The sequence below is a fragment of the Mustela nigripes genome, chromosome 2 (assembly GCF_022355385.1).
Source record: "Mustela nigripes isolate SB6536 chromosome 2, MUSNIG.SB6536, whole genome shotgun sequence".
In the NCBI taxonomy this organism is placed as follows: domain Eukaryota; kingdom Metazoa; phylum Chordata; class Mammalia; order Carnivora; family Mustelidae; genus Mustela; species Mustela nigripes.
In genome coordinates, this window is record NC_081558.1 from 70138414 (window position 1) to 70161903 (window position 23490).

Sequence of the window (23490 nt, forward strand, 5' to 3'; positions counted from 1 at the left end):
TGCTGGCAGGCACAGCAGATGCAGACTGTTACAAACAAAATGAGCAAGTCAGTCCCTAGCACTGAACACCACTTTCCCCAGCCACAGCCCAGCCATTCATCTGGTTACCAGAGCACCTACCTTGTGTGCTCAGGAAGGGAACAAGGGGAAAAGGGCTCCTATCTTCCTGGAACTGACACTGAGACAGAAAATCTGGCTTCCATACTTGAGGTCAATCGAGCTGTGGTCACTGCTATGAGCAAAACTACAAAGAGATTTGAGGGTCCAGGGGATGTCCTACCAGAGGAGCTGATAACGTGAAATGTGAAGACTCAGCCATGTGAAAAGAGCAACCAGGCACAGGAAACAGCAAAGGGGAAAGTGCTGAGGCAGAAAAGTGTTTGCAAATCCTAGAAAATGTCAGAACAAAATGTGGCTGAAGCACAGAGAGTGAGATGATGAGCTTTAGGAGGTGTGACAAAAAAGGGAGGCAGGGGCCAAACCATCTGAGATCTTGAAGGCAGTGATAAGAATTCTATCTTTAACTCCAAATGGGTATGTTAACCTCCAGCACACATTCCTGAGAGAAGAGTTTGGAAAAAGAAAAAGTTCAGGGACACCTGGGTGGCTCAGTGGATTAGCCGCTGCCTTTGGTTCAGGTCATGATCCCAGGGTCCTGAGATCGAGTCCCGCATCAGCCTCCTTGCTCAGCGGGAGCCGTCTTCTCTCTCTGCCTCTGTCTGCCATTCTGTCTGCTTGTGCTCTCTTTCTCTATGACAAATAAATAAATAAAATCTTAAAAAAAAAAAAAAAGGGAAGAAAAGAAAAAGGAAAGAAAAAGTTCAGCTCTGTTAGGTATAACCCTGTTAGGGAGGAAGGAAATGTCATTCCCTGTTAAGAATTTACATGAAGTGTGTTCAGAATGTCTATGTTCAGTTTTTGTCACCTCAATCTTTAATAGATCCTCAGGTAAACCTATTTACAAGGCAGAAACAATTTGCTTAAGATTACATTAGGATTACTTTATTTTAGGATCCTCCAACAATGATCTCATACTTTTATATAACAAAATATATCTATTTATATTTTATATAATAAAAAGGATCACCTCACTTTATTACTAGCGAGACCTTTGTGAGCTATTTTTGTTTCCCCAGTAAAAAATGGATGTTAACTGTTATTAAACATCTACTCATGATGCCCCCCTCAATTCATGATGTGGGACAGAAGGATCCCTTCCTCTCATTTTTTGCAGGAAAAATCTTCACTTGTAATCAAAGACCTGGCTTCAAACAGAGAGATGAATCCTGGCTTTATAGGAGTTGATAATCAATATAATTACATTATAATTATAATAAGCTAACAACTACTTTATTAAGCACAATGTGTTAACTGCTTTAAATAGTATTTATTTATTTATTAATGAATTAGTCCTAAAAGTGAAAGCCTCGCCAATTCTTAACTTCTACTTGGTATTTTGCTTAAAGTTGTACCAATCCTTGAAGAAAAATAGTAAAAAGCTATAAGATACATGATTTTTAGGAAATGCTCTCTGTGTGGAGAATGATATTAGTGGGGCATACTGGCCATAGGAAGACCAGTGAGGAGGCCACTTGAGAGGTCCACAGGAGAGATGGTGGGGCCTAGACCATGGCAGTAGCAACACAGCAACCCGAGAGGGAACGAGGTTCCCAGGAAGGTTAAGTAACTGAATGTGAACAGTGAGGTGAGAGGAGTTAAGGGAAAGTATGAAAAAGAACACTTGACCCTTTGTTTTCCTTAATCCATCTCCTCTCACTTTCCCTTCCCAAGGTCAACATGTCAGTGCTTGAGGAAAGGGGACGGTAAGGGGGAGAGGGAACTGAGCACAAGTGGTCAAGGAAGCAGGGTGGCAATGGCAAGGAAGACAGAGGATGACACAGTGGAAGTGGCCTGAGTAGATGGAGTCTTATATAAGTAAATTCACTGAACAAACCAGTACAGATATGGAGAATAACAGGAGCCGTGTTTGTCTCCATCTGAGAAGGGATTTACAAACACGGAAAGGGGGAAGGCTAGAAAGAATCTTAAGGTATTAGATTAAATTTGGAAGTATCAACATGAATGCATGAGTTTTGTTCTGAATATGTACAATGATATATATAAAAACAATTATAAATATATAGGGATGGATGGATATATTTTTTTCTAACTCTGAATATTAAGAAGACATAGAAACAATGACACCCCATAGGAATAAACACAAAGAGCACCCAGATCTTGGCTTCTAAATACCAAAGATTCCCCCCCAAAAAATGACGGATTCCAGAGCTGGGAGAGAGAAAGTAAAAATAACCCAGAACATCAGGTGATATCAGAAAATAATGAAGTGCTCAAACAATGGTGGAAATGGATCCACCGAGAGGCACCTAGGTGGCTCAGGCGTTAAGGGTCTGCCTTCGGCTCGTGTCATGATCCCAGGGTCCTGAGATTGAGCCCTGTATCAGGCTCTCTGCTCCATGGGAAGCCTGCTTCTCCCTCTCTCACAACCTCTGCTTGGGTTCCCTCTCTCACTGTCTCTGTCAAAGAAAATCTTTAAAAAATTTTTTTAAATAAATTTTTAAAAAAGAAATGGGTCCATAGAACACAGAAGCCAGCTTGAAGGGCTCACATTGGCCAAATCTAGGATGACTACAGCATCCCCACAAATAATAATAGTGGCAGGAGGATCACGTTATGATCCATTGCACAAAGTCGTTATTCATCAAAATAATTAAATAAATACACACATACACATGGAAGAAGAGAAAGAGCTCTGTTATAGTAGAATACCAACCACTACCAAAGACCCGTTTTTCCACAGCTCATGAGATATACAAGAAGAATGGTTTTGGGGGCATCTGGGTGGCTCAGTTAAGTGTCTGCCTTCAGCTCAGGCCATGATCTTGGGGTCCTGAGACCAAGCCCTGTGTCAAGCTGCCTGTTCAGAGAGCAGCCTGTTTCTCCCTCTTCTCTGCTTTTTACCCCACACACCACCTCCCCCTCACCCAGCCACTGGCTTGTGCTTTCTCTTTCTCAAATAAATAAAAGCTTAAGGAAGGAAGGAAAGGCAAAGGAAGGAAAGAAAGAGACAGAAAGAAAGAGAGAGAGAAGGGAAAAAAAAGAGAGAGAGAAAGAGAAATGAGGGGCACCCGGGGTGGCTCAGTCAATTAAGCTTCTGCCTTCTGCTCACATCATGATCTCAAGACACATGGGTGTCAGGCTCTCTGCTCAGCTGAGAATCTGCTTTCCCCTCAACCCTGCCATTCGTGCATGCTCTCACTCTGTCTCTCTCTTTCAAATAATAAATAAAAATCTTTCTTTTAAAAAAAAAATGGTTTTTACACTTTTAGAGGGGCTGTAGAAAACAAAACAAAAAGGATGTGCAACAGAGACTACATGTGGCCTACCAAGGCAAGCTCTTTATTATCTGGCCCTTTATAGAAACCAATTGCCAACTCCTGCTCGAGAAGAAATAATAAAAATAGATGACTCCCATCACAGACTGGTTACAGGCAGGAGTTGTCAATAGTGCTAAGGAGGTTTCATGAAGAAGCACCAGACAGACCCAGGTCAAGCCTCCCTCTATAAAATAAAAGCCCTATATTCTTTAAAATAGTAAAGGACATGAAGTACACAGGAAGACTGGGGAACTGTTTCATATTGGAGGAGACTAAAGAAATAGGAAAACAGTACAAAACACATGATACTGAACAGGATCCTGGAGCAAAGAAAGGAGAGACTTTTTGGGGATAATGGGCAAAATTTCAGTGAAAAATTAATGATTCAGATGAAAGCTAAGAGCAAAATACAAGCACCCCAAGATGAAAGAGTGAAGCTTAATGTGTCAGGTGAAGAAAGGCCTAACTTTGGTGAAAATTGGAAAAAAAATTTGCCAAGTAAAGAAACTAAGCTTGAGTATAAAGATGAAAACTACATAAACCCAAATAAAGCAAGACAGACTTTTTTTTAAAGGCCCAGAATTAAAATGGATGTTTTTAATTTTTTAAATTCAATTTAATTAACATATAGTGTATTATCAGTTTCAGAGGTAGAATTTAGTGATTCCTCAGTTGCATACAACAACCAGAGCTCATCACATCATATGCCCTCCCCAATGTCCATCACCCAACTGCCCCATTCCCCTACTCCCTTCCCCTTCAACAACCCACAGGTTATTCCCTACAGTTAAATCTCTGATGGTTTGCCTCCCTCTTTGTTTTCATCTTCTTTTTCATTCCCTTCCCCTACGATCCTCTGTTTTCTTTCTTAAATTCCACACGAGTGAATATATGCTATTTGTCTTTTTTGGACTTACCTCACTCAGCATAATACCCTGTAGTTCCATCCACATCATTTCAAATGGCAAGATTTCATTCTTTCTGATGATTGAGTAATATTCCATTGTATAGAGAGAAGATGTAGTGTAAAATGGATGTTCTAAGATAGGATTCCAAGGTGCCTTGAGAAAGTTCACTGGTATACTTTGTAATTCTTTCTGACAGTCTCTCCATAATTACTAATATCATAATTAGGATTTTTCTGTCAGTTTGAAATCATGTGGCTCCAGAAGCATGTGTGTGTGTGTGTGTGTGTGTGTGTGTGTGTGTAAGAGACAGACAGGAAGAGAGGCAGATGCTACATACCCTTTGCTTAATAACAGTCAACAAACAGAATGGTTAGCATTTGTTACATAGGTAAATTTAAGGTAAGAACTGGAAGACATCCATAAATATTACCAGGATTTAGCAACACAAACGTCAATAAATATCTCAGCAAGACCAGCTTCAGTGGCATTTTGGGGCAGATACTGCACTGGGTTAAAGAGGAAACGGCCAGAAAGGAGTGACAGTTTGTGGCAATAATTCTTTAAAGAAGTACGGATGTGAAGGGGGGGACATGAAGCCCAGCGACTCTTTGATATGTCGGCATGTGTGCTTTTATTCTTTGTAATGGGATAAAGAATATCTGAATGCTGATTAGAATGATCTAGTAGAGAGGGAGAGTTAAAGATTCAGGAAAGAGCAAAAATAACCATTTGAGTGAAATTTCCAAGAAAGGAACAGGAGGAAGATGGGAAAAAATAGGGAGAGATTTGTCTCTACCAGGAGAAGGGATAGTTCATCAACTCTAACAGGAGGGAAAGATAGGGCGCCTGGGTGGCTCAGTGGTTTAAGCCGCTGCCTTCGGCTCGGGTTGCGATCTCAGGGTCCTGGGATCGAGTCCCATATCGGGCTCTCTGCTCAGCGGGGAGCCTGCTTCCCTCTCTCTCTCTGCCTGCCTCTCTCTCCATCTACTTATCATCTCTCTCTGTCAAATAAATAAATAAAATCTTTAAAAAAAAAAAAGGGTTTATAAAAAATAAAAAAAAAATAAAAAAGAAAGACAGGACCAGGTAAGGGCAGGCGGTGGGATGTAAATTAGTCTACAGAGATGGTAGACGTACGCTGGGATAATTACCACTGGAAGTCTCCATTTTTCTCTGGGAAGTACTGGAGAAAGTCACTTACTGAGGATGGAGGAGAAAAATATGGGTTGGAGGTCTAAGGAAAGAGAGTAAGGGAAGAAAGAGAGAAGTGCAAGAATGAGCAGGGGAGAGAGAGAGAGACAGCAAGGCTGCCATAAAATACTGAGAGTCCACATAAGACCAGTGATCAAAAAGAGTATTTTAATAAATTGTATGAGCAAGGGTTGTATTTGTTCAACAGACTGTTAAATTGATATGTTAACACCTCTTCATACATAATTATCTTTTACACCAAGTCACCATAACCATGTGAGCAGAGTAGTAGACAGCCAATCAAAATACAAAAGCTGCAAAACCACAGATGCCAGAACATTAACATGAATTCACCTCATAATTAATTCACAATAAATTTAGTATAAAATCTGAAAGAGGGGGCTAGCAGGAAAAATCAGGGAACACTAAACATAAACCAAACTAAGTGCTATACCCTACCCATGAGCACAGTATTCCACTATCACTTCCCAATTGTTTCTGAAACCATAACATATGGTCACACAAGGTCCCCACAGTTCCAAGGTTTTCCAACCCCAATTTTGAAAATTTTGTTTTAAAAGAAAAATTCTTGTTGTCACCAACTATATTAGTCTGAGATTTGTGTGCTACTTATTCACTGAAATTTTACTGCATTTGAAATTTACTCTATTTCTGGCAGTTTGTCAGACTTCGTATTTAAATATACCCAGATATATCCCCCAAAGATGCTCCATCTTACCGATATTGCTGTGATCCTGAGAGAATCAACAGTGGAATGTTTGAATAGGTACCATAAGATGGGTCCAACTTCCCCTGTAATAAAGCCCTGGGCCTGAGCAGAAAAGGTAGTGCAGACATTTTCAATAATCTTTGCAGCCATGTGATTCACAATACGTTCTTCCTAGTGAAAGAGAGAAGAGTGAAAGGGGGTTATTTAACAGGAGAAATACATACATGCAATTTATTCATAACCAGTGCAAATAAAGGCCTGATACCAAGAATATATTATCTGTCTCTGCATGTATTAGGTACTTAGAAGATGTGATCATCCTTTCAGACTATTATGAAATTACGACAATTTAATCACTAAATCAATTTAATCTTTTAATCACTAAAACTTAGCATAACATAATTTTAATATATTTTAATAAAAATAAGAGACTCTGGAAAACAGTACAGAGATTCCTCAAAAAGTTAAAAATAGAAATGCCCTATGATCCAGCAATTGCACTACTAGGTATTCACCCAAAGGATCAAAAATACTGATTTGAAGGGACACATGCACCCTTTTTTTACAGCAGCATTATCTGTAATTGTCAAATTATGAAAAGATCCCAAATGTTTATCAACTAAAGAATGCATTTTAAAAATGCGGTACACACACACACACACACACACACTGGAATATTGCTTAGCCATCAAAAAGAACAAAATCTTGCCAACTGCAGTGACGTGTATTATGTTACACAAAATAATTCAGAGAAAGACAAATACTCTACGGTCGCATTCGTATGTGGAATTTAAGAAACAAAACAGAAGAACATGGGAGAAAAAAAGAGAGGCAAGCCATAAAACAGACCTCTTACTTACAGAGAACAAACTGGGAGTTACTGGAAGGGAGGGTGGGTTATGTGGGCAATGACTATTATGTTGTGATGAGTACTACGTGTTGTATGTAACTGATGAATCACTAAAATTCTATACCTGAAAATAATATTACACTGTATGTTAACTGGAATTTATATAAAAACTTGAAAAATACAATAAATTTAAAAATTAAAATGCTAAAATAATCTGAAAAATATGTAATATGAGTATAACATAAAAATGGAAGATACTTTTAAAATCAAAAGCACCAAGAAGAACAATCTTTAGGAATCACTCCAGGCTGGAAATAATTAGCATACCAATCAGCCAAACACCACCTAAAATACAAGGCAATGTCCCAAGAAATGTATTGCCTCAGGAGTGTGACCAAATTAATACTAAACTAAAGGCTGTTCTGGATTGTCCTAACAATGCTTAAAAACTAGCCTCAAAAAGGATCACACTGGGGGCGCCTGGGTGGCTCAGCGGGTTAAAGCCTCTGCCTTCGGCTCAGGTCAAGATCCCAGGATCGAGCCCCGCATCGGGCTCTCTGCTCAGCAGGGAGCCTGCTTCCTCCCCTCTCTCTCTCTGCCTGCCTCTCTGCCTACTTGTGATTTCTCTGTCAAATAAATAAAATCTTAAAAAAAAAAAAAAAAAGGATCAAACTGGAGGAAACAAGATGGCACAGGAATAGCAAACTGAAACAGCATTAGGTCCCAGTAGTTCAGCAAGATAGTTATCAAACCATTCCGAATACCTACAAACTTAACAGGAGATCGAAAAGAAGAGCAGCAATTCTAGGAACAGAAAATCGACCACTTCCTGGAAGGTAGGATGTGCAGAGAAGTGAATCCGAAGCAACAGGAAGAGAGACTGCAGTGGGAAGGGGCAACTCCCAGGAAGCCATGGAGCAGGAGAGCACATAATCAGAACTTTGATCCACTGCGAAGTCTGCTCCACTGAGGAAGTCTACTCCACTGAGGAACAATGCTCCAGAAGCTACACAGGAGTCGAGCCCTCACAGGCACAGGGTGGTCTCAGGACCCGCAGGGATACCAAAAGACCAGGGATGTCTGAGGGTGGTGAAGCTGTCAGGTATCAGAGCAGGGAAGCTGACTACAGAGACGGAACTGGAGCCAAGGAATAGGCTCTCAGTTCAGGGATACCTTAAGCCATGATCCAAGGTACTCTCAGGCCACTACCCTTCAAGCAGGGACTGCACAAGTGGCAGATCCAAGGAAACCCCTTCCTTTCTCCTCTGGGAGGAGTGCACAGGAATGTGTGGCAGGAATCTTCTAGGTTTGGCAACTCCAAACAGGGCTGTGCACCAGAGATAAAAATGCTCAATCACAGGCCAGGTGAGCACAGAGTGCATCCAGAGACTAGAGAGACGGGAGGGATTGACTGCTTTTTGCACTGAGGAGTGGAGCCCTGAGCTCTAAGCTCCACCAGGCCAGAGACTGGAAGCCTACCATTTTCACTCCCATCCTCCAGAGCTCTACAGAAAGCATTCAGGGAACAAAAGCTCTGGAGAGCAAACCTGAACAGATTGCTTAGCGTGGCCCTTGGTAAGGGCATGACAATTCCAACTTTGGCAAAGACATTTGAGAATCACTGCAACAGGCCCCTCCCCTAGAAGATCAGTAAGAACATCCAGCCAAGACCAAGTTCAGATCAACAAGAACTATGAACTCCAGAGCTATGAAAAAGCACTGCATAGAATTCATGGCATTTTCCCCACGATCCTTTAGTCTTGTTAAGTGAATTCTTTTTAATTTCCTTTTTTATTCTATTTTTTAACTTTTCCTCTTTCCTCTTATAATGTTTTTTAACTATTTTATCTTAAGAATATATTTTTCTTTTAATCTTTTTAAATTTTCATTGTTAAAGTCATATTTTACCCTTTCATTGTACTTAATTTTATTTTTAGTACACATATAGGATTTTTTCTTTTAAATGTTGGGATACAATTTCTTCTAATAAATCAAAATATATCCTAAATTTAGCACATGATTTTGTTCTACTCTCCAGTCTGATCACATTCTCCCCCTTTTTTTTTCATTTTACAACCAACTTCCCTTATCAATTCATTTTTTAGAATCTTTTTTTTTTAATTTTCATCTTTACAGTCATATTCCACCCCTTCATTGTGTTTACTATAATCTTTGTGTATATATATACTTTTTTTTTCTTTAAAATTTTAGGAGGTAATTTCTTCTAAGAGACCACAATACACCCAAAATCAAATGGATGACTCTGTCTTATTCATCAGCCTAATATATATATAATATATATATATTATATATATATATTGGGAAGAATATATATAGAGATATATGGAGAAGAATGGGGGGATATATATATATATATATATTCCTGTTTCAGATGTCTTCTGATTTGGTTAGCATATATTTTTCTAGGGTCTTTGCCACCCTTTTAGTATTTTATTCTCTCATTCATATATTCATATCTGGATAAAATGACAAGGCAGAAAAACTCACCACAAAAAAAAAAAAAAACAAGAGGCAGTACCAACAGCTAGGGACCTAATCAATACAGACATTGGTAATATGTCAGCACTAGAGTTCAGAATGACAATTCTCAAGGTGCTAGCGGGGCTCAAAAAAGGCATGGAGGATATTATAGAAACCCTGTCTAGAGAAATAAAATCCCTTCTGGAGAAATAAAAAACTAAAATCAAACCAGGTTGAAATCAAAGAAGTTATTAATGAGGTGCAATAAAAAATGGAGGCAATTACTGCTAGGATAAATGAGGCAGAAGAGAGAATTAGTGATATAAAAGATCAAATGATGGAGAATAAAGAAACTGAGCAAAAGAGAGACAAATACTAGACCATGAGGGAAGAATTCAAGAGACAAGTGATACCATAAGACGATACCATTAGAATAATTGGGATCCCAAAAGGAGAAGAAAGAGAGAGGGGGGCAGAAGGTATATTGGAGCAAATTATTGTAGAGAATTGCCCTAATATGGCAAAGGGAACAAGCATCAAAATCCAGAAGGCACAGAAAACGCACCTCAAAAAAAATAGGTCCACACTCTGTGATCTAATAGTAAAACTTATAAGTCTTAGTGACAAAGAAAAAATCCTGAAAGCAGCCCAGGACAAGAAGTCTGTAACATACAATGGTAAAAATATTAGATTGGTAGCGGACTTATCCCCAGAGACCTGGAAGGCCAGAAAGAACCTGGCATGATATATTCAAAGCACTAAACAAGAAAAATATGCAGCCAAGAATACTATATCCAGCTAGGCTGCCTTTGAAAATAGAAGGAGAGATAAAGAGCTTCCAGGACAAATAAAAATTAAAAGAATTTGCAAACACCAAACCACCCCTCCAGGAAATATTGAAAGTGGTCCTCTAAGCAAAAGGGAGACTAAAATAGTAGACCAGAAAGGAATAGAGACCATATACAGTAAAAGTCACCTTACAGGAAATATAGTGGCATTAAATTCATATCTTTCATTAGTTACCCTGAATGTAAATAGGCTAAATGCCCCAATCAAAAGACACTGGGTATCAGAATGGATTAAAAACCAGGACCCATCAATATGCTGTCTAGAAGAAACTCATTTCAGAGCCAAAGACACCTCCAGATTTAAAGTGAGGGGGTGGAAAATAATTTACCATGCTAATGGACATCAAAAGAAAGCTGGGGTGGCAATCCTTATGTCAAATAAATCAGATTTTAAGCCAAAGGCTATAATAAGAGATGAGGAAGACACTATATCATACCTAAAGAATCTGTCCAACAAGAAGATCTAACAATTTTAAATATCTATGCCCCTAACATGGGAGCATCCAAGTATATAAACCGATTAACAACATGATCAAAGAAACACATCAACAGTAATATAATAATAGTAGGGGACCCCCCTCACTGAAATGGACATATCATCCAAACAAGAGCTCAACAAGGAAATAAAGGCTTTAAATGACACACTGGACCAGATGGACATCAGAGACATCAGAGATATATTCAAAATATTCCATCCCAAATATCCACATATTCTTCTCTAGTGCACATGGAATATTCTCCAGAATAGATCACATCCTGGTTCACGAATAAGGTCTCAACTGGTACCAAAAGACTGGGATCATTCCTTGCATATTTTCAGATCACAACACTCTGAAGCTAGAACTCAATCACAAGGGGAAAGCTGGAAAGAACTCAAATACATAGAGGATAAAGAGCATCCTACTGAAGAATGAATGGGTCAACCAGGAAATTAAAGAAAAATTGAAAAAATTTTGGAAACAAATGAAAATGAAAACACATGTTCAAAATCTCTGGGACACAGCAAAGGTTGTTCTAAGAGGAAAGTATATAGCAATACAAGCCTTTATCAAGAAATAAGAGAGGTCTCAGTACACAACCTAACCCTACACCTAAAGAAGCTGAGAAAGAACAGTAAAGGAAGCCTAAATCCAGCAAGAGAAGAGAAATCATAAAGATCCGAAAAGAAATCAATGAAATAGAAGCCAAAAGAACAGTAGAACAAATCAACGAAACTAGAAGCTGGTTCTTTGAAAGAATTAATAAGATTGATAAACCCCTGACCAGACTTATCGAAAAGAAAAGAGCAAGGACCCAAATTAATAAAATCATGAGTGGAAGAGGAAAGATCACAGCCAACACCAAAGAAATACAAACAATATAAGAACATATTATGAGCAACTATATGCCAGCAAATTTGACAATGTGAAAGAAATCAATGCATTTCTAGAGACCTATAAACTACCAAATCTGAACCAGGAAGAAAAAGAAAACCTGAACAGACCCATAACCAGTGAGGAGATTGAAACAGTCATCAAAAATCTCCCAAAAAACAAAAGCCCAGGGCCAGAAAGCTTCTCAGGAGAATTCTACAAAACATTTAAAGAAGAATTAATACCTACTCTCCTGAAACAGTTCCAAAAAATAGAAATGGAAGGAAAACTTCCAAACTCACTGTATGAGGCTAGCATTACCTTGATCTCAAAACCAGACAAACACCCCATCAAAAAGGAGAATTACAGACCAATATCTTTAATGAACACAGATGCAAAAATTCTCAGCAAATTACTAGCCAAAAGGATCCAAGAGTACATTAAAAGGATTATTCACCACGACCAAGTGGGATTTATTCCAGGGCAAGGTTGGTTCAACATCTGCAAATCAATCAATGTGATACATTAGAAAAAGGAAGAGTAAGAACCATATGATACTTTCATTACATGCTGAAAAAGCATTTGACCATGTACAGCATCCTTCTTGTTCAAAACTCTTCAAAGTGTAGAGATAGAGGGTACATAGCTCAATATAAAAAGCCATCTATGAAAAACCCACAGCAAATATCATTCTCAATGGGGAAAAACAGAGCTTTTCCTGCAAGGTCAAGAACATAGCAGGGATGTCCATTATCACCACTGCTATTCAACATAGTACTAGAACTCCTAGCCTCAGCAATCAAACAACAAAAAGAAATTAAAGGCATCTGAATCAGCAAAGAAGTCATCCAACTCTCTTTGCAGATGATATGATACTTTATGTGGAAAACCCAAAAGACTCCACTCCAAAACTGCTAGAACTTGTACAGGAATTCAGTAAAGTGTCAGGATATACAACCAATGCACAGAAATCAGTTGCATTTCTATACACCAATAGCAAGACAGAAGAAACAGAAATTAAGGAGTTGATCCCATTTACAATGGCACCCAAATCTATAAGATACCTAGGAATAAACCTAACCAAAGAGGCAAGGAATCTGTACTCAGAAAACTATAGAACACTCGAGAAAGACACAAAGAAATGAAAAACCTTCTATGCTCACGGATTGGAAGAACAAATACTGTGAAAATGTCTATGCTACCTAAAGCAATCTACACATTCAATGCAATCCCTATCAAAATACCATTTTTTTTCAAAGAAATGGAACAAATAATCCTAAAGTTTATATGGAACCAGGAAAGATCTCAAATAGCCAGAGGAATATTGCAAAAAAAAAAGCCAAAGTTGGTGGCATCACAATTCCAGACTTCAAGCTCTATGACAAAGCTGTCATCATCAAGACATATGGTACTGGCACAAACAGACACATAGATCAATGGAACAGAATAGAGAGTCTGGAAGTGGACTCTCAACTCTATGGTCAACTAATCTTTGACAAAGCAGGAAAGGATGGCTAGTGGAAAAAAAAAGACAGTCTCTTCAACAAATGGTGTTGGGAAAATTGCACAGCGACATGCAGAAAAATGAAACTGGACCATTTCCTTACACCACACACAAAAATAGACTCAAAATGGATGAAGGACCTTAATTTGAGACAGGAATCCATCAAAATCCTTGACAAGAGCACAGGTAGCAACCTCTTCGACCTCAGCCACAGCAACTTCTTCCTAGAAACATCCACCAAAGGCAAGGGAAGCAAGGGCAAAAATGAACTACTGGGACTTGTCGAGATCAAAAGTATTTGCACAGCAAAGGAAACAGTCAACAAAACTAAAAGAAAACTGACAGAATGGGAGAAGATATTTGCCAATGATATATCAGATAAAAGGCTAGTATCCAAAATCTAGAAAGAACTTATCAGACTCAAACACCCAAAGAACAAATAATCCAATCAAAAAATGGGCAGAGGATATGAATAGACATTTCTGCGAAGAAGACATCTAGATGGCCAACAGACACATGAAAAAGTGCTCCACATCACTCGGCATCAGGGAAATACAAATCAAAACTACAGTGAGATACCACCTCACACCAGTCAGAATGGCTAAAATTAACAAGTCAGGAAACGACAGATGCTGGCGAGGATACAGAGAAAGGAGAACCCTCCTACACTGTTGGTGGGAATGCAAGCTGGTGCAATCACTCTAGAAAACAGCATGGAGGTTCCTCAAAAAGTTGAAAATACAGCTACCCTACCACCCAGCAGTCACACTACTGGGCATTTACCCTAAAGGTACAAATGTAGTGATCCAAAGGGGCATGTGCACCCAAATGTTTATAGCAGCAATGTCCACAATAGCCAAACTATGGAAAGAACCTAGATGTCCATCAACAGATGAATGGATAAAGAAGATGTGGTATATATACACAACGGAATACTATGCAGCCATCAAAAGAAATGAAATCTTGCCATTTGCAATGACTTGGATGGAACTAGAGGGTATTATGCTGAGCGAAGTAAGTCAATCAGAAAAAGACAATTACCATATGATCTCTCTGATATGAGGAATTTGAGAGGCAGGGTGGGGAGGCTTAGGGGACAGGGAAGGAAAAAATGAAACAAATGAGATTGGGAAGGAAACACTATAAGAGACTCTTAATTTCACAAAACTGAGGGTTGCTGGGGGGTCGGGGGGGTAGGGAGAGCGTGGTTGGGTTATGGACATTGGGGACGGTATGTGCTATGGTGAGTACTGTGAAAAATGTAAGCCTAACCATTCACAGACCTGTACCCCTGGGGCTAATAATAATTACATGTTAATAAAATAATTTTTTAAAAAGGACCAAACTGTTTCTACATAACTTAAATGATCCAAGAAAAACCACACAAGAATTTAAAGGAATAAAAGATAATTACAAATTTAAAAAAATCTTTAAGGGGGACCTGGGTGGCTCAGTGGGCTAAAGCCTCTGCCTTCGGCTCAGGTCATGATCCCAGGGTTCTGGGATCGAGTCCCACATCAGGCTCTCTGTTCTGCAGGGAGCCTGCTTCCTCTCTCTCTCTCTCTCTCTCTCTGCCTGCCTCTCTGCCTGCTTGTGATCTCTGTCTGCCAAATAAATAAATAAAATCTTAAAAAAAAAAAAAATCTTTAAGTTGGTTCCACACCCCATGTGGGCTTGAACTGACAACCCTCAGATCAGGAGTCCTATGTTCCTACAACTGAGCCAGCCAGGTGTCTGCAAAATAGAAAAATTTTCAAAATAAGAATACAAAAACTCTAGCACCTAACAATATAAAAAGTGCAATGTCTGGCATCCATTAATATTGCCACACATGCAAAGAAACAGAAAAAAAATGACTCCTAAGAAGAAAATTTAGTTAGAAATGAAACATACAATGGATTTAGAGAAAAAATATATTAAAATGGCTATTATAAATATTGTCTATACACTAAGAAGGAAGAAGAAAGCATAAGCATGATAAAATGTGAAATAGAAGATATAAAAATGGCCCAAATCAAAAGGCCAGACATTACAGAGTCTTATATGAAAAATATACTGAGTTGGATTAACAGATTACATTCTGGAAACTTAATGATTACTGAACTTTGAGACATAGAAATTACCAATAAAAACTATCTAAAATAAACACAGAAAGAAGGCTGGGGGCAGGGAAAGGGAACAGAGCATCAATGGATCAGTGAACTATAGGGCAACTTCAAACAAACTAATGTATACACAATAAAATCCCAAAGATGGCAAGAGAGCAGTGGAAGGTTGAAATACAGGCTGAAAATTTTTAAATTCACAAAAACTAGTAATTCTCAACTTATGAAATTCAATGAACCTCAATTGGGAAGGAATCAAGCAAAAAAAAAAAAAAAATTACACCAAGGCACATCATACTCAAACTGTTAAAAACAATACTAAAGAGAAAAAGACACATTATGTAGAGGGGAACAAAGATAAGGGTAACAGAAAACTTCTCATCAGAAACAATGCAAGCCAAAAGATAGTGCGAGCAGTATCTTTAAAACATAAAGGAAAAAAAAACAAAAAAAGACTGGTAACTGTCAACCTACAAATGTATTTCCAATAAAAATACCTTTCAAAAACAAAGATAAAGGTGGGGGTGGATAGGGAAGGTTTGTGAAGGGTACAAACTTTCAGCTATAAAATAAATAAGGTCTGAGGATCTAATGTAAAACACGGTGACTATAGTCGACAACCCTGTACTGTACAATGGGAATTTACTTAAAGAGTAGAATACAAATGCACTCATCCAAAAAAGAAGAGAGAGATAAATATATGAGGTGATTGATGTTTTAATTAACTCAGTGGGGGAATCCTTTCACCTTGTATATATAGATCAAATTATCACTATATCACACTTAAAATTGTGTCAGTTGTACCTCAACAGGTACAACAACAGGGTCGCCTGGGTGACTCTGTTGTTAAGCATCTGCCTTCAGCTAAGCTCATAATCCCAGGATCCTGGGATCAAGCCATGCACACTGCTTCTCCCTCTGCCTCCTCCTCTGCCCCTCACCCACCCCACTCATATGTGCACTCTAATAAGTAAAATCTTTTAAAATATATAGAACAGGGGTGCCTGGGTGGCTCAGTGGGTTAAAGCCTCTGCCTTCAACTCGGGTCATGATCCCAGAGTCCTGGGATCGAGCCCTACATCGGGCTCTCTGCTCAGCAGGGAGCCTGCTTCTCTTCCTCACTCTGCCTGCCTCTCTGCCTACTTGTGATCTGTCAAATAAATAAGTAAAATTTTTAAATATATATATAGAACAAAAAACAAAACATGTAGAAGTAAAATGTACAATAATAGGCTAGAAATGGAGTACTAGATATATCCTGGTGTAATGGCCTTATATAGATTTCTTATATAGGATATATAAATTTATATAACATTATATACAGTAAGTTCTGGTGTAAGCTTCTTATACAAAGTTCTTATCTGTATGAATCCATGTATCATTACTTGAAAGTCAACTGTAATATGTTAGAGATTAATACTGTAAAGAAAAATGAGTAATAACTCTATAGAGGAGATAAAATGGAATCATTTAAAAGTCAATTTCAAAAGAAGGCAGGAAAAGAAAAAAGGAAACAAAATGATGGGTGAAAAAACAACATAAATGGCAGATTTAAACCTATTTCAACAATCACACTAAATATAAAAGTCTAAACATACTAATTAAAAGGTAGAGATTCTCAAATTAGATTTTTTCTAAAAACAAGACTCACATATAGGCTATCTGCAAGAAACCCCTTATAAATAAATTCACAAGTTAAAAATAAAAGAATGGAAAATATATATCATGCTAATGTGATCAAAAGAAAGCCAGAAGGGCTATACTACTTCAGGAAAGCAGATTCCAGAGCAAAAATTATCTCCAGGGATAGATAAAGATCATTTCACAAAGACTCATTCAACAAGAAGATATAACAATCCTAACTATGCCTCTTAACAACAGAACTTCAAAATACCTGAGGCAAAACTTGATAAAATTGAGAGAGTACATAGACAAACCCGCAACTTTAGCTTCAAAACTCCATATTCTTTCTCAATAACTGACAGAGCAAGTAGCAGAAACTCAATAAGGATATAGAAAGATAACACAATCAACCAATTTTGACACAGATATAACACTCTATTCAACAGAAGTAGAACACGATGTCCTTTTCAAGATCAAACAAAACGTTACCATGTTGGACTATGTTCTGAACCATAAAACATCCCATGAAACTCTATACTACAAATTAATTTGAGATGAGTCACAGACTTAAATGCAAAAGCTAAAACAAAAAAGCTTCTAGACGAGATCATAAAGAATGTATTGGCTATTTCAGGGTAGGCAAAGCTTTCTTAGGAAAAAAAAGGCACTAAGCATAAAAGAAAAAATTGGCAAAGTAACCCCCATAAAAAATAAATTTCTACCCATAATGACACCATTATGCTTCATAGAGTTTTAGAATGGGAAAAAATATTTGCAATACATACACACTAAATATCTGAGTAATTTATGTAAGTTATATGTCAATTGAAATTTGAAAACTATATTAAAAATTGTATGCCGGGGCACCTGGATGGCTCAGTCATTAAGCACGCCTTCTGCTCGGGTCATGATCTCAGGGTCCTGAGATCAAGCCTCACACTGGGCTCCCTGCTCAGCGGGGATCCTGCTTCTCCCTCTCCCTCTGCAGTTCCCCCTGCTTACGTTCCCTCTCTCGCTAGGTCTGTCAATTAAATAAAATCTTAAAAATTGTATGCATAATGTAATCCCATGTTTATTTAACAAGAAAATATACATATGTAAATATATAAGTAAAGGAAAGACATAAAAAGAGATATAACACCTGTTAACAGTATAGTATGCGTGAGCTGGGGGGAGTGGGGTCCACTAATTTTACTTAGGATATGTTTACATTATTTGAATTGTTAAGAGTATACATTACTTTTTCAATCAAAAATTATTTATTTTTCATGAAAATGTAAAATAAAATAGAAGACACAGAGTTAGATCTAGGTTTGCACAATTATTTTACATTCTACAAGCTACACATCCTTGGGCATTTATCAAAATAATAAAACACAAGGCAGTTTAGAAATTAAACAACATACATGGACACTTAACCAAGTCATAAAAAGTAGCATATTTTAACATTTTAGTTTTTCTTCCTACTATTAATATCATAGAGTATAAATTGTATGGCTCCTAGGGGAAAAAAAGCTTTAAAGATACCTGAACTTCTTCACTGCTTCCTCCCCATTCCTGATGTTTCCTTGTATATGGTGAGAACAAATTTATATAACCTGTTCATCCTCCCTCTGTTCCTCTATTTATTCTACTCAAGAGAAAATAAAATGCTACACCTAGTTGGAAATTATGGAAAAAATAAACTGAGCATGCCTAACTGCTCAGCTCAACTCCTGCCCCTTTCTCCTTGAGCCCGGCCCCAACCACACAGATATGTCTTCTCATATTCCCCATCTTAAGTCTTATCTAAATGGGTATTCTAAGGGCGCCTGGGTGGCTCAGTGGGTTAAGCCGCTGCCTTCGGCTCAGGTCATGATCTCAGGGTCCTGGGATCGAGTCCCGCATCGGGCTCTCTGCTCAGCAGGGAGCCTGCTTCCTTCCCTCTCTCTCTCTGCCTGCCTCTCAGTGTACTTGTAATTTCTCTCTGTCAAATAAATAAATAAAATCTTTAAAAAATAAAAATAAATAAAAATAAATGGGTATTCTACTTGGAGAGTGAAGCTGTACCTGGGCAGTGTAAAAATTCCCTAACATGGGAGTGCAATATAAGGGAGCCTACTTGTCCAAAAATAATAAGCTACATCTTCCACCCTCCCTAGCTCTCAGTACATACACGTATGTTATTTTTGTCCCATATGCCTTGTTCTGTGTCTTCTCATTAGGTTCTGAACCTTTGACCTGCATATAGGGGGGAAAGTGCAATTTGAGAGGGGGAAGGACCTTCTCAAATACCTTAACATGTGCTTTCCATCACAACTGTCAGTCAATTCCTAGAGGACTCATTCCCAGGACTGGAAAACCACCACTACTTTAACACTTAGGTTGGAAAGAAGCCATGTGTCATCTCAGTGCTCTATAAACTCAGTGAGGCTGTCAGGCCAATTCAACTTGCTACTACCTGAAATGAGCTATCCTAGTCCCTCTGAAATCCCCTGTGGGACACGATATAAGCAGTAAGATTGGTTCTATTTTCTGCTTAATTAACTCTTTGGAAGGGATAACTGGATTGCACTATTATCTGTCATTCAAATCAAAGACCCATTTCATCATATTATGAGGATAAAACCTATGACGATTAAAAATTATCCTATGAAAATAAGCTATGAGGGCGCCTGGGTGGCTCAGTGGGTTGAGCCGCTGCCTTCGGCTCAGGTCATGATCTCAGAGTCCTGGGATCGAGTCCCGCATCGGGCTCTCTGCTCAGCAGGGAGCCTGCTTCCTCCCTCTCTCTCTGCCTGCCTCTCTGCCTACTTGTAATTTCTCTCTGTCAAATAAATAAATAAAATCTTTAAAAAAAAAAAAAAAGAAAAGAAAATAAGCTATGATAACTAGGCTTATTAATGAAGAGCTGTACTATTTTTTAATAATGTTAGCAATTCTAATGTAGACTTAAAAAAAATTGCTGCCAATGTTAGTCTACATGCCTACTTTTCCAAAAAGAGTACAAAATTAACATCTAAAATACTGACATTAATTATTTTCACATTTGTTGATTTAGTAAAACCATGAGATTTCTTCTAAAGATTTCCAGGTACCTGGAGTTTATTTTGTTTGGTTTACTGTTTCAGTAATTCATTCAGTCTAGTCAATTCAATAGAATAGGATTTCTATGTCTTGATATATAGTGGGCTACATATCTGGACAACTCCCTCTAAAAGTGACTAAAAATGCTCAATAAAAAATAAGAAAATAAACCTTCTTAAAAGAATCAATGAACTAACTAATACCAAATTCTTAGGCCAGTGACTGTACAGGCAAGAACCCTGAGAGGTACCGAGAACTCTCAAGCTGATGTTTACACTGAGAGCATTTGTCTGACAAGATGAACAAGAAGAATGAGAGGGAAGGTCAGAGCACATGCAAACTAGAAGTTAGATGAAAACCCAGCCCCAATTAAAGCTAGAGCTTCCAGTGTATTATAACCAAGTATATAATAGAGATGAAGAAAAAGTAGTCTCCCATCTCCCTGGCCCCTCATTGATCTGGGTTGGGGGCTGAAGATGTCTCTTAGGGAAAGGATATTGCAGGAGGGGAAGTCCAAAAGCTAAAAGCATAAGTAGGTCCTCACTTGATTTAAAGTATCTCTTTCAAAAGAGCCAAAGTTGTTCTAACAGCTAATTTCTTAACAGCAACAAGTACAATCAAAAGACACTAAAACAATATCTTTAATTGTTAAAAATATTGTCACCCTACAATTGTATTCACAGAAATAATAGATTTAAAAAACAAGAGCAGGAGAATAACTACTAAAAGAATAAAATGAATTATTTTTAAAAAAGACATGAAGAAAAATATAAACACAAAAGAGAATAAACAAAAGCACTAAATAAGATAGTAGCTATAAAGACAACTATACCAACAACTACAATATAAATGGAATAAATACTAAAGAAAAACTATAAAGCAAAAAAGTTTTTTTAACACAGCAAAGAGACACATCAAACAAACAAACCAAAAAAAAATGTTATTCCACCAGAAAGGCTAATAAGAGAATGGTAAAGATATACCAGTCAGACAGCAACCTCTTTGACCTCATCCCAGTAACTTCTTTCTAGGAACACTGCCAAAGGCAAGGGAAGCAAGGGCAAAAATGAACTATTGGGACTTGTCAAGATCAAAAGCATTTGCACATCAATGGAAACAGTCAACAAAACTAAAAGAAAACTAGGGGCACCTGGGTGGCTCAGTGGGTTAAGCCTCTGCCTTCGGCTCAGGTCGTGATCCCAGGGTCCTGGGATGGAGCCTCATGTCGGGCTCTCTGCTCAGCAAGAAGCCTGCTTCCTCTTCTCTCTCTCTCTGCCTGCCTCTCTGCCTACTTGTGATCTCTCTGTCAAATAAATGAATAAAATCTTAAAAAAAAAAAACAAAACTGACAGAATGGGAGAAGATATTTGCAAACGACATATCAGATAAAAGGCCAGTATCCAAAATCTAGAAAGAACTTATCAAACTCAACACCCAAAGAACAAATAATCCCATCAAGAAATGGGCAGAGGACATGAACAGACATTTCTGCAAAGACATCCAGATGGCCAACAGACACATGAAAAAGTGCTCCATATCACTCAGCATCAGGGAAATACAAATCAAAACTACAGTGAGATACCACCTCACACTAGTCAGAATAGCTAAAATTAACAAGTCAGGAAATGACAGATGCTGGAGAGAATGTGGAGAAAGGAGAACCCTCCTACACTGTTGGTGGGAATGCAAGCTGATGCAACCACTCTGGAAAACAGCATGGAGGTTCCTCAAAATGTTGAAAATACAGCTACCCTACAACCATCAATTGCATGACTGGGTATTTACCCTAAAGATAAAATGTAGTGATCTGAAGGGGCATGTGCACCCAAATGTTTATAGCAGCAATGTCCACAATAGCCAAACTATGGAAAGAACCTAGATGTCCATCAACAGATGAATGGATCAAGAAGATGTGGTATACATACACAACAGAATACTATGCAGCCATCAAAAGAAATGAAATCTTGCCATTTGCGACGACATGGATAGAACTAGAGGGTATTATGCTGAGCGAAATAAGTCAATCAGAGAAAGACAATTATCATATGATCTCCCTGATATGAGGAAGTTGAGAGGCAACGTGGGGAGTTTAGGGGGTAGGAAAAGAATAAATGAAACAAGATAGGATCAGGAGGGAGACAAACCATAACAGACTCTTAATCTCACAAAACAAACTGAGGGTTGCTGGGAGGAAGGTGGTAGGAAGAGAGTGGTGGCGTTATGGACATTAAGGAAGGTATGTGCTATGAAGTGTGTAAACCTGGCGATTCACAGACTCGTACCCCTGGGGCTGATAATACATTATATGTTAATAAAAAAAATTTTTAAGTAAAAATAAATCAAGGCAAGAGGGTATGGATACACCTCTGATGATAAGCTGATAATGAATTTCAAAAACCTTAGATTCTTAAAATAGGTAACTCTCTATGTATATACATATTCACAACGGTTCAGAAACTTAAGGAGCATACTGGATCGAAACTGAAGTAGGCATTTTAGGGCTTTTTCTGTTCAGCCAGCTGTGGGCCTTAGGAAGCCACCCCTTGGCATCATGTGCTGTTGGTCCATGAGGATGGAACATCCCTACAAACTGATGGGAAGTGTGTTTCCTTCCACTTCTGTTCATGAAGGTGTCTTATAGACTGTTACTGGTTTTTTTTGTTTGTTTGTTTGCTTTTAAGAATTAATTTTCTCGGGTGCCTGGGTTGCTCAATGGGTTAAAGCCTCTGCCTTTCACTCAGGTCATGATCCCAGGGTCCTGGGATACCGCCCCGCATCGGGCTCTCTGCTCAGCAGGGAGCCTGCTTCCCTTCCTCTCTCTCCACCTGCTTTGCCTGCTTGTGATCTGTCAAATAAATAAATAAAATCTTAAAAAAAAAAAAAAAAAAAAGATATGCCAGTCATATGTAACCAGCACAGGATGGTAAAACTAAATTAATTTAAGACAGAATGGGCTTTGAACAATAAACATTACTGGTGATTTTCTTAAATTTTATTTATTCATAAGTAATCTTATGATTACTTATACACCTTACATGGGACTTGAAAGCATGACTTCAAGATCAAGAGTCACATGCCCTGCCAACTTAGCCAGCCAGGCTTCCTATACTGTTGAATTTTTAAGTAACAAGATAATGATAATTTCAATAAGCCAAGGGAAATATATATATTTTATATGTCTAATAACTAATATTCAAAATACATAAAGGCAAAATACAAAATTGCAAATGTACCAAAGAAGGCATTTCAAACCTATCTCAGTAGCTGATAAAATAAACAGACAAGAAGCAATCAGCATAGATACAGAAGATTTATATCCCTAACAGATTAATAAGCTTGACCTAATGGACAGAAAAAACCACATTATCCAACAATGAGAGAATTCGCTTTTTTCCCCCTCAGTATACACATACTGAGTCATGAAAGAAGTCTCA

At 38.1% G+C, this 23490-nt stretch overlaps 1 protein-coding gene across 5 annotated transcripts in view; it reads right to left on the reverse strand.

Annotated features, from left to right (window-relative positions):
- Window positions 1-23490, reverse strand: part of ULK4 (unc-51 like kinase 4) — a 653153-nt gene that overhangs the window by 530520 nt on the left and 99143 nt on the right. For all 5 annotated transcript variants that reach the window (XM_059390725.1, XM_059390726.1, XM_059390724.1 and 2 more), the window contains one exon: window positions 6237-6398. In XM_059390725.1, coding sequence (XP_059246708.1) covers window positions 6237-6398 — 162 coding nt within the window. The remainder of the gene's footprint in view (window positions 1-6236; window positions 6399-23490) is intronic.